Source organism: Lissotriton vulgaris, chromosome 9 (assembly GCF_964263255.1).
Source record: "Lissotriton vulgaris chromosome 9, aLisVul1.2, whole genome shotgun sequence".
Classification (NCBI taxonomy): Eukaryota; Metazoa; Chordata; class Amphibia; order Caudata; family Salamandridae; genus Lissotriton; species Lissotriton vulgaris.
Window position 1 is genome coordinate 781,147,647 of NC_141697.1, and position 12,878 is coordinate 781,160,524.

Consider the following 12,878-nt stretch of genomic DNA (forward strand, 5'->3'; position numbering starts at 1 on the left):
TCTGGGTTTAATAACAGTTGCACATGGCTCATTCTTGAGGACATTTCTCTTAATCATTGAAATTAAATGAGTGCATCCCAACATTCGACGAATCAGTACTTTTGCTTTTATAGTAATTCCCTGTGACATGCGGATTTCCTTAAGTCCACACCCTCATCCAAAGGATGCAGGCTGACTTAAGCACTTGAATCTCGGTAGAGTCTCTCTGGAAGTTAAAGTTGTGTGTACCCATTTTTGAAGCTGTTAAAGGATTGCCATCCGAAGGCCTGATGATTGCTTGGTCCTTGGGACCAGATCCTGGGCAGAGCAGGAAGTATGAGAATCAGTTGTTGAAAAGCCTAACCAATACAAGCTTATGGCAAGGGTTGAAAGAAGAAAGCTCATAATAGATGGTTATTTGCAGACATGGAGCAGCCAGGAAGTGAAAGTGAGAGCATAAAAGTGGCAGAAAGAGACAGAACGTTAGAGTAGGAAAAGAGAAGAGTTGATGGAGACCATTGGCCAACAGAGGGGAATCAAGAAAGGGAGTTTATCAAAGGCCCATAAATATTTGCAGACAAAAGAGGAAGGGGCAAGAGCAGAGGAGTTAGAGACAAGCAGAGGTCAAAGAGGAGTAGTCAAGGGAGAATTTAGAGAGTAGCATGGATAAGTATAATTGCAGAGAAGGAGAGACTATAACTGCGCCAAACACGACCAGGGGTCTAAAAACTGTCCACAGGATATTTCCACAGAAAACTGGATGTGGCTTGACAGACCGAGCTGTACAGTAGGGGGTGGTGATGGACGGAGCATCTGAATCGAACACTCACACCCAGTCAAAAGATCTGGGTTTAATCCATCACCGTTCTTTAGCCCACTCTGCCACCCCCGTTCAGACATGGCTATATGCAAATCAGTCTGACCCTGTGCCTCATGGGAACAGTCCAGCCCGAACTGCCAAGCCATGTCTTTCCTGGACCGGAAACAAGCTTCTGAGGGCCGGTTTCTGGCATTCCAGCCATCTTCAGCCCGGCTTGCTTGAATCCAGTGGCAAAGTGTGCAAGGGACTCACGTCTAAGCATACCCTGCCACACTTATGGCAGCCAAAAGCGGTACAAAAGGGGGTGGTGATGGACGGAGCATCTGAATCAATCAAACACTCACACCCAGTCAAAAGATCTGGGTTTAATCCATCACCGTTCTTTAGCCCACTCTGCCACCCTAGTTCAGACTTGGCTATATGCAAATCAGTCTGACCCTGTGCCTCATGGGAACAGTCCAGCCCGAACTGCCAAGCCATGTCTTCCCTGGACCGGAAACAAGCTTCCGAGGACCGGTTTCTGGCATTCCAGCCGTCTTCAGCCCGGCTTGCTTGAATCCAGTGGCAAAGTGAGCAAGGGACTCACGTCTGAGCATACTCTGCCACACTTATGGCGGCCAAAAGCGGTACAAAAGGGGGTGGTGATGGACAGCCCGAGCTGCCAACTTTGAAACTGGAGAAACAGGTTTGAGTTTCCCCATCGGCTCAACATCTGTGATTCTGGGCAAACCACTCCATCTTCCCCTGCCTACAAAACATGAATGTGCCCTTGTGTAATGTAACTGGTGCTCATGTAAGGCGCTCCAATTCCTCTGGGTCGAGTTTGCGCTATATAAAACTGGACCCAAAAAAAAACACTCACTGTCACACTCTGTCTCATCTTCCTGCTTCCACACTTCAAATGGATCCCCCTCGAACACCGAAAGACAGTCACTCATGCCCTGGTCACCAGCAGCCTCGACTACGGCAACGCACTCTACGCCGGAATAAACAAAAACCTCATCCGCAAGCTACAGAACATCCAGAACGCCGCCGCAAGACTGGTCCTCAACCTGCCAAAACACTGTCACATCTCCCAGCACCTGCGCACACTCCACTGGCTACCCGTCGAGGCGAGAATCACCTTTAAGATGCTCACCCACGCACACAAGGCCCTCCACGGCACCGGACCAGCATACCTGAACAGCCGACTCAAATTCCACGCCCCCCAAAGGACCCTACGATCAGCCCAGCTTTCCTACGCCGTGGTCCCCCGCACCAGAAAGACCAGATCGGGAGGCCGCTCCTTCTCCTTCCTCGCGGCCAAAGCATGGAACGCCCTTCCGCTCCACCTCAGACAGACCACATCGCTCCCCATCTTCGCAAGAAACCTCAAAACCTGGCTCTTTGACAGACCCCCTCCTTGATGGAATGGAACCTGCACCCACCCCCCTCCCACCCCTAGCGCCTTGAGACCCTTATGGGTGAGTAGTCGCGCTTTAACAAACTCCTGATTGATTGATTGATTGATCTGGAGCCAAGCAGGGAGTCCCAGACTGTCTCTGTTCAAGAGGCAGACTGTGGCTCAAGAAATGTAGTTAGAAAGTGGTGTTAAAGCTCTTTTTCACAAGAGTGTAACCTATGGAGTAAGGCACTATAAATTTGTGGTGTTCACCTCCCCGTGGCAGTTACCTCAACGTCTTTTTTTCCAGAAATCGCCTATTGTCCTGATAATTACATTTTGGTGTGGATATTTTTCTCCGCCATTGACTTACATTTTTGTCTAAATGCTGATGATTGTTGGTTCTACAAACAAGTATCGGATTTACATCAATATTTCTGAAGTATTGTTCCTGATGGACTTTTTGTTGTTCAGTATAAATGTATCATCCTATGAGCTCTAAAGTGTTGTATACTGTAACAATGAAAAACGATTAAAACTGAGTTATCTAAACCCCACCTCTCTCCTGGCCCTCACAGATCGTTGTCTCATTTATCACCTATGCTTCCAACACAGTTCTTTTGTTCTCCCCTTTACAGTAAGAAAATAATCATACTCGTTGACTGAACAGTAAAACATTACTACAAGTCCAGGGGTCGTAGATGAACAATGACAAAGTGTGCACTGGTTTGCCAGCATTAGACCACATAAACATTTGGCTACCTCTTGTACCTAAAAAGCTCGTTCATTTTCGCAGAAGACTGAAACTAAGGTTGTTCGCTGTAGTTTAAAGTATGACTCACTGCGGAATAGCAGAAGTAGAGGGTTGGGACAATCACTTCAATTTTGCTGATAAGAACTGTATCAAACAAGGTGATCTATAAAATAGTGCCTATGTAGTTATGAAATAGTTACCTGCAGGATTATGGGAGTGGAAGGTGGGTATGTTAAATAGTGTGTACCTCTACTGTTGGCTCTTTATTATAGCTGCTGTGATCTTCCGCCCCTCTTCAGTGGAGTTTATGAATATCAAGAGGTTTTAAATGTTTCAAATGTGGTGAAGGCATTTGGATGAACATAAGTTTCAAAAGAGAGCAGTAACAGTAAAGATATTTTCCCTTTCTGTGTATTCTAAAAAAACTGCAATAAAAGATTCAAAAACACCACAAATATATGTTGATGTCTTGGGTCCAGTATCATTGCTGGGGATTATTCCAAGATTATAAAACTGGAAAGATGCCCTTCTTGTAAAACTGTCATTACAGCTAAGTAATTTATCTCTTTAAAAAGTTGTGTTTTTTTCTGCAAAGGCACACCTTGATTTCTAAGACATTTTTTGATGGACATTTAATGCAGGAGAATGCAAAGCTGTATTTGAATCTGCTTGAGATGGAGTTCAGCGCTGATGTCAACCACAATGAGCGTAACACCATAAACTGCATAGAGCGGGTCCTTTGCAGCAGCCTCCCTGCTGATACCAAAGTAGTTTTCTCCCAGCGCCGGATGGAATTTTTAGAAGATTTTGGATCCAACATAAAGAGGTAAAAACATTTTGTATGCTGTCTCAGATCTTCAAATGACTTGTGTAGAAGCAGATTCAAATGTGCTTGAAAAATGATTTTTCTTTCTTGCAAAAATTACACTGCAATAAATAAGGTTTTAGGTTTATTACTTGCAGAAACAACCATGAGAAACTATCAGCTGTAGTTACATATGTAAAAAACGTATGACCGATACGATTATCCGTGACAAATCTTAAATGATCTTTTGTTGTGGAGAAAGCATTTAGACCGAGTCGATTTTAATTTTCTCTAAAAAACGAAATAGTGGCCTTGCCGGATCTGGGCAAGTTCCTGCTAACACTCCCTGATGGGGAACTACTACTAGGTGGGGATTTCAACATGGCACTCACAAACTCAGAAGACCGCTTCCCCCCACGTGCGCACGCAGGTGGACCCAACAGGCTCCAGACATTCTTGACTGCACAGGGGTTGGTGGATGTATGGCGCGCTCTGCACCCTACTCAGCAACAATACACATACTACTCGGCCACACACAATAGCCTGTCTAGGATAGACTACATCTTCACTTTGATTAATGGACACCTTACGATAGCCGAAACCGAGATACTACCACGGGGGGTCTCCGATCATTCGCCACTCACATTGACACTCACCACTTCGACCATGGCGCGGCGCAGACTATTCCCGATTTTCCCGGGCTACCTCAAAGTGCCCCGGATTAACAAGGATCTTAAGAAGGTAACCCAACAGTACTTCGAAGAAAACCAATCCTCGGTGGCCTCCCCCTCCATACTGTGGGAGGCATATAAAACAGTGTTCCGGGGTCAGGCCATAGCAGCGATAGCGCATCACAAAAAGACGCACAGACGGGAGGCCCTCGAGATGGAACTAGGCCTAGAACGGGCCAACACGGCCCATATGGCGAACCCCTCTGACGACACGCTCCACGAACTCCAGATCCACCAGCACCGCCTCACAGATCACATGCGCAGGGTCACGATGTCGGACATTGCGGCTACACAGCACAGGGTATACGATATTGGAGACAAGGCCAGTAAATTGCTGGCATGGTTAGACAAAAGACAGGGGGGGGGGGAGAATATCTTGCAGATCATGGACCCACAGGGCAACAACCACACCCGCCCCGATGAGATAGTAAACGTCCTCGCCGATTATTTCGCATCAGTCTACACCCCAGAGTTAGTGGTAGAGGAGGGGGAGGTGCAGACTGCCCTTGCCCATGTTCCCTTGCCAGAGCTGACACCTGAGATGTCCGAGGATATAGACGCACCTCTCACGGTGGAGGAGATCCAGATGGCCATAGGCGCCCTTCATCCAGGCAAAGCGATGGGCCCCAGCGGGATACCCATTGAGTGGTTGAAAGTCTTGGCCGAATCATTAAGCACACCCCTACTCAATATGTACGAGGATTCTAGAACACAGGGAACGTTGCCGCTCGATCAGCGGATGGCTACTATTGTGGCGATACCGAAGCCAGGTAAGCCCCCCAACGAATGCACCTCGTATAGGCCGATCTCCCTTTTGAACCCGGAGGCCAAAATTATTGCCAAAGTGTTGGCGAACAGGATCTTGCCAACTCTGTCACACCTGATCCACCCGGACCAGTCCGGATTCATGCCACATCGCAGCACTGCTTTAAATCTCCGCAGGGTGCATGGCGTGTTGGCGCGAGTTCCACTACTGCAAGAACCGGCTGCCATCCTCTCCTTGGACGCCAAGATGGCGTTTGACATGGTGGAATGGAGCTACCTCTTCGCAGTACTCACGCGTATGGGTTTTGGCCCGGTGTTCCTTTCCTGGATACGAATGCTGTACAAAGACCCGGTGGCGCAGGTGGCGGCCAACGGCCATATTTCAAACACCTTCCCCCTAGGCAGAGGCACTCGACAGGGCTGCCCGCTTTCACCCCTGCTCTTCGCCTTAGTTTTAGAACCACTGGCGGTTACGATTCGTACTACCCAGCTCCTGAGAGGGATACAATGGACCCCGTTATGGGAGGACAGAGTGTCTCTCTACGCAGACGACATGCTGATCTATCTCACAGATCTGGAGGAGAGTCTCCCTAACCTCCTGGCTCTTTGTACGGCTCATGGGCGAATCTCGGGTTACACCATCAACTGGGCTAAGTCCACCATTTTTGAACTGCGAGGCCCACTCCCGCCTCTCCCGGATTCCTGCCCACTGGAGCTGGCCCACACGTCATTTAAATACCTGGGGATTCATATCACCCGTAACGAGGCAGATTTCTCACGCCTCAACCTACTACCCCCCTTAGCTCGTCTCCGAGGAGACGTGCGACACTGGAAGGATCTCCCCCTAACACTCCTTGGCCGTGCGGCACTATTTAAAATGATGGCTCTGCCGCGCTTCCTATATGTGCTGGAGAACGCCCCATATCTGGTGCCGGAAGGCTACCTCCAGAAAATAACGGCGCAAATCTCGGGCCTGTTATGGGGCAACCAGCCAGCCCGCATTTCCCACACTAAATTGAACAGGGGGTGGTACGACGGGGGCATCGCCCTTCCGAATGTACAGTTGTACTACTGGGCGGCCCAACTCAAAATCATTAACCAATGGATGCATGCCCCGCAGGACGACCCAGCGTACAAGGCCGACAGGGCACAACTGGGTGCCAACACCTTATTGGCCCCACTGTATCACCGTGGAGTGGCGGCAAAACTCACGGGGCCTACGAAACACACAGTCCGTATATGGTACAAGGCGCAGGCAAAGTTGAAGTGGGATGGCGTCATAACGAAACTTACACCCCTGTGGGACACAAAGGCGTTGGGCCATTTGCGGCGCTCCAAGGGCTTCACACAATGGGACAGCATCGGCATCTCCACGGTGGGGGACATGTGGACGAGGGAAGGAGTGATCTCATTTGCCACTTTGCAGGACCAATATGAGTTGGGGAACACAGAGCTCTACAGATACATCCAGGTCCGACACGCACTCCAGGCAGCAATCTCACCAGACGCACCCCTGCCCGAATCCTCCCCTCTGGAGGATCGGCTACTTACTGACTTCATGCAAGAAGGGGCGACATCGCTGACATACCGCAAGCTGATTAACAATATGCCTGATCCACTGGGGAAACTGAAGGGCAAATGGATGGCGGAAGTGGGTGACCTGGATGACAATGACTGGAACGCAGCCATGGCATCCCCCCGTGAAGCAGGCATATCATCTAAATTTCGCCTAGTGCAGCTAAAATTTCTTCACAGAATCTACTACACCCGTACATTACTTCACAAACTGCACAGGGCGGATCATCCATATTGCCTTAGGGGCTGCGGGGCAGAAGGGACCTTCATACACACGGTGTGGGAATGTCCATTGTTAGTTGGCTACTGGCAACGGGTAATACGCACGATGGCCCAAGCTCTTCATACCACCCTCACCCTAGACTCACGGCTCTGTCTGCTAAACATCTGGGGGCCGACTGACCTCACCTTTCATGCAAGGACCTGGGTCACAGTGGGGATGGTAACAGCGAAACGGGACATAGCACAGAAGTGGGGGTCGGCTGATCTCCCCACGCTACCCCAATGGCTCCGCAACATGGACATGCTCATGTTGACTGAAAGGGCGGTGTATAAATTGAGGGGTAACCCACGTAAATGGAACGGGGTGTGGCAATCCTGGAACGCATACAGGGGGGATATCTGCGAACCATTGGAGGAAGATGATGATGGGGGGTCGGACAGTGACGAGGAGCGTTGATTGGGCTGTAACTAGGTGCATAGGGCGAGCGCAACGGAGGCGGGTGGGTGCAGCCGTGGGAGGTGGCATGGGAGGGAGTGGGACATAGGGGGGCTGTGCAACAATACGCTGCTCTCTTTGCAGATGGACTGTGCTACGAGTGCCGAAAGCTACTACCTCAAGTACGTGCCGGACTAAAGTGTGCTGTTTTTACTGTTTTATGTTTATTGTAAGGTGCGAACGGCAAGACTCAGACGGATAGTAGCCAACAAAACACAAAATTGCAAACTGTATTTTTTCGACACAAGTATATTCCTACTCATCACATCGTCGACGAAACTCGCAATGCTATATACTACTGTGGATGTTATAAGTTTTTGCCTTTATGAATACTGTCTCACCTCATTCACCTAGTAACTTATGTATGGAAATGCGATGGATGACAATGTACCTACTATCTTTGTTTTGCACCAAAAATAAAAATTAAAAAAAAAAAAAAAACGAAATAGTGTTAATTTTGATGACCCTCCAACGAGATGTAAAGTGGATTCATAGTTGTCTTTGCTGATAACACCTTCAAGAGGGGCAAGATGTGGCTCATTTGCTCTGGTTGTGGAACATCTTGTGAAGAAATGTAATTGCAGTAGTGCTATAAAAGGGGCTCTTTTTTGCTAATTACCTCTTTTGCTTGATGTCAGAACCGGCTTACTCTCCCTCAGCGTTGGTAAGGAAGTTACAAAAAGTTTAGCATTTGTCTGAAGTTTAAAGATATGGAGATTTTTTTATATGCAGTTTGGCGTCCAAGACCTTTTATTCACAAATAGCTTTGTATAGATCGGAGACTCTGTAGCTTACTTACATCTGCCCGACCAATATGAATATATGTATACATTTAATATACCTGGACTCCCCGATACACATTGCAAAGAGCTGGACTTTTCTTGGTTTGGTCAAGTGATTTGAGGTGGCCTTCATCTTGTGATTTTTGTTTGTGGCACAGAGGTTACAGATTGTTCTCAATGTTCACAAAACTACCTCCAGGTACATTATGTCCTTCATCTGGTCAGAAAAAACTCACAAAGTAGCGAGCTCCATTTTTTAAAAGTCGGTGTTCTAAGAAAGTCTTGGAGTTCTAATGTAGAAAGATATATTGCCTTCTCAGTTCAAACTTGCACGCCATTGAACAGGAACATTTTAAGGTACCAGTGAGCAATCTCCTTTTATTGTTCCCTTGGCATCTTTCGGGGCGGGGGGGGGGGGCAGATTTTATTGTTTTTTAAATGTGATAACTGCACCTGGAGGCAAATGCACAAATAACCCAAACATCGCCAGATCCCTGCGCGATTTTCCTTGCCCCGTCTCACCACCTACAATCGATAGATGAAAGCAACATCTCTGAGAGCAACAAATGTCCCACCCCCTCAGGATCGAGCCTCATCCTCTATAATCTGCCCATGCATGCCACATCTTGGCGGGTTTCTGCAGGCGGCCACATGCCATATATATTGCCTTTCTAAGCCCATGCAATGATCAATACCCTTTTCCCACATCGCCTGTGGGGGGCCTTCCACTCTTTCGCTATGTCCTATTTAGCTAGGATCAGATCCAGGAAGAGCAGCGCTAATTTGGAGTGGTTGCCACCCAATGTGTCATTGATATATAAGAGGGTAGGTTTAGGGTCCATCAAGATATGCCAGGCAGGAAGTCACCTCGCTCCAATACGGATCCAAGGCAGGACAACCCCAGACAGTGTGTATGAATGTTATGTATGCGGCGTGTCATCAGAGGCAGGTTGGAGAAACAATCACCCCCATCCTTCATAGGTGAGAGCGAGCGAGATGGACACTATGGAGGTATGTCAGCTGGATCATTCTGACGCTGACCGCAACCCTAGGTGCCCCTGTCACGTCTTCTTCTTCTGGGGGCCCCAGGTAATTTTCCCATGACCATCGAAGGGCGGGGAATGTGTCAGGTTGAGTAGAGATAAGTTTGGTATGTCTTTGTAATCTTATGATCTCCTAGGTCTCCCGAGATAATCTTACCCTCTAGCGGATTACATTTAGGGATGTCAGCCATGACCTCTGCATACCGTTTTAGGACATGACAGAGTTCTAGATAACAATTGAACTGATTGCGGTGAAGCTCGCATTTCGTTTGTGGAGTCCGAAAGGGTTTGAGGACTGTCCCATTCATAACATCACCCAGGGTGGAGATCCCTATCAAGTCCCATTTTCAAAAGTCCTCCAGTTGAGCCAACTGCAGAAGCATGCGGCCCCACCAGTGGTGTAGCCTCTGTCAGCCTCCCCCACCTCCCCATCTGTCAGAGAATATTTTTCCATTGGGTAAGAACTACTCTGGTAGCCGGAGCAGGGCGGTCCAGGCTGCCTCGCCATACAAATAGGAGACTAGAGGGGTGTCTCCCATTGCCCAACTCTCCGACTCGAAGACGGGATCGCCCAGGAGGCTATACCACCAGTCATTAATGATCAGCAAATGGGTGGCTCGGTAATATGATTCAATGTCGGCTGCTTGGATACCTCCACAGTAAGTAGATTTAAAACATTTTCTGGGGGCAGTACAGGGGTGCATTGCCATCCTAAAGGAAGATATGGGGGTAAAGTTTAGTTGTCGGAACCACTGTTGTGGGATGTCATATGGGAAGTTTTGTATTTGGTACAAGAAACAGGGTAATGACACCATTTTAAAAAATGGCTGATATGCCTGTCCGGGAGAGATGGCAAGACTGAGCACACCCGAACATCCTCCCTCAGGTGAGCAAGTACTTGTCCCAGGTTTCGCTCCCACGCACTGCGCATCGGGGTACACACATACACCTAGGTACCGAAGACCTCCCGAGACGATCTATAGTTCTGATGCCCAACTAAAGCCCTGTGGACAACTATCCACCAGGACACTGTAGATTTAGATATATTGGAATGAAGGCCCTATGTTTTTCCAAATATGTGCATAATTTGCAGGATGCGGGCCCCGTGCGCTCGGGCAGTCAAGAAGACGACGTCATTGGCTTATAGTGCTATTCTATCTGGGGCTCCCTCCTCCCATTCAAAGTGCACCCGAGTGTCCATCCTCACCCACACCTCCACGGGCTCCATTGCAAGAGCAAACAGCAGGGTGGTCAGGGGGCATCTCTGTCTTGTCCCCCTACTGGATCTAGAATGTGTCTGTTCTGGCACCAACTACTTACATTGTCGCTCTCCGGTTGGTGTATAACAGTTTGAGGTAGGAGAGAAGTTTAGGGCAGAAATGTAAACAACGGAGAACGAAAAGGTATTCCCTTCTCACGGAATCAAATGCCTTGTCGATGTCCTCATGAAGGACTTTCGCCGGTCGCACTAGTCTGTTGGCCAGTGCGTTGCATAAATGTCTAATAATGTGGCCTGTTAACCAGCGTTTTCGCCAGTACCTTCACCTCCAGGTTAAGGGGATAGATTGGGCGTTAAGAGGAGTGATCTTCCGCCAGTCAATTAGGTTTAAGAAACGCCACAATATCCACATGCCTATAGTATGGAGACAGAGCGGCACAATCAACAGCGGAACAAATCACCCCCCACATGTTTTCCAGAAGTTTAGGCACATAGGTGTTGAGGAATTGGCAGGGAAAGCCATTGGCCCCTGGGCTTTCCAAGGGTGTAGCTCTCACAGTGCTGACAACAGTTTCACTCCCGTGAGGTCCCTGTCCAAACAGTCTCGGACTTTGGTTTCGTGTGAGGGTCTTAAGGGGAAGGGCATTCACAAACTCTATCTGCTCCTTTGATAGGACCTCCCTCTGAGTGTACACCCTTTCGAAATGAACAGCAAGCCACTTCTCCGTGAGGATGGTACCATTCAGACCCTGTATGAAAGGGATGGGAAAGGAGTAGCAGGCATTCTGGCACAGTCTATGCAACAGCTTACTCGACTTCTTCCCCCACTGGTATATGCAGCTCTGGGCCCCCTGCCAGGACTGTTTAACCTCCTCCATCAGGGTCTGCTAGTATTGTTACAGTAGGAGACTCCACTGTCTCCGCGCCATCTGCCCGGTGTTTTGTTGGCTTTGCGTATCTAAGGCAGCAATCCAGGTTTTAAGGTTCGCTAGGTCCTGCACCTGATACCACCTCCCAGTATTATAGCTAATGTCTGCCACCCACAGTGTGGTTTTCAGGGCCTCTCATAGTGTTGACGGGGACGATACAAAGCCCACATTATGGATAAAATAAGTCAATGAACCGCTCCATATGTAGTCTATACTTGTGGTTTTGAAGGCTCCTAGGCGAGATGCCACCGTAAAGCCGGGCACTGATGGTCCTCAGGGAATAATTTGAGAGCCCTCATGCCAGTATGGTACTAGCAGAAATTCTACGTAGGCAAGATGGTATTATAAAGTAGTCCAAACAGGAGATGAAGCCATGTGCTTGGGAGACGAAGGTGTAGTCTTGCCTTGAGGGGTGTTGGGTCCTCCATATGTCTACCAGACCCAGAGTAGCAACAAAGGGAGGCTAGTAGGCACTCCCAAGTCCCTCATTGTCCTTCAGTCATGAAAGTCTTTTCCCATATCGGAGCCTGGAATCAGCCACCTCCAGAACCCCAGGGAATCCCTCTCCCCAGCAAGGACCATCTTGTCACGCAGAGAGCTCCTCTATGAGAGGTGAGATCTGTTGTTTTTTTCCCACGTCTAACACTTGCACAGCCCACTCAGTAGTCGCGAGTCTTGTCATCATCTGTTGCAGGGTAGGGAAAGGCTTCCACCCTATATACCCTGGCCTCCACTTCCATGATCCATACCACAGCCTTCCTCAGGTTCTGGCGCAGCAGGGTAACGTCCGTCCCCAATCCTCCAATCTTGGCATCCAGCAAATCTCTTTGCTACCATGGAATGTACAGTGTCGAAACATTTGCACATTGTAGTCCTGTGAAAAATCTTGCTAGGAGATGGACAGCTACTGGAGTCTAACATAGGACTCGTGTACCCACTCCCGTCTCTGCCTCTCCTGCCCCGAGTTCTGAAGAAGATTAGGAATGACCGGGCCAAGTTATCCTAGCTGTTCCAGCTTGGGCCCGGAAACTGTGGTACCCTGAACTTCTGGGCCTGTTCCACCATCAGTTTACCCCTTTGGGAGGATCTTCCTGCACAGAAGCAAGGCAGGGTTCTTCACCTAAACTTCCATGCGTGGAGATTGTATGGTGGCAGTTAACTGCGCTTAGTCTACCACCTAAGGTTGTGGATGTCATCCTTGCTGCCAGGCATCCAACTACAAAGTCCATTTACACTAGGCACTGGAACAAATTTCTGGCCTGGTGTGGAGTCCACAGACAGATCCTTTACAAGCCAAACATTAGGATGTGTTATTGTTTATTTTGTATTTGGCGCAGATAGGCCATGCAGTGGGCCCTATAAAGTTTATTTGTCCGC

The 12,878-nt window shown here is 48.7% G+C and overlaps 1 protein-coding gene across 1 annotated transcript in view; it reads left to right on the top strand.

Annotated features, from left to right (window-relative positions):
• The window catches only part of LOC147692246 (uncharacterized), a 793,905-nt gene that overhangs the window by 602,554 nt on the left and 178,473 nt on the right, over window positions 1–12,878 (top strand). Inside the window, exon 11 of the mRNA XM_086938501.1 lies at window positions 3,576–3,760. Within this exon, the coding sequence (XP_086794627.1) occupies window positions 3,576–3,760 (185 nt within the window). The remainder of the gene's footprint in view (window positions 1–3,575; window positions 3,761–12,878) is intronic.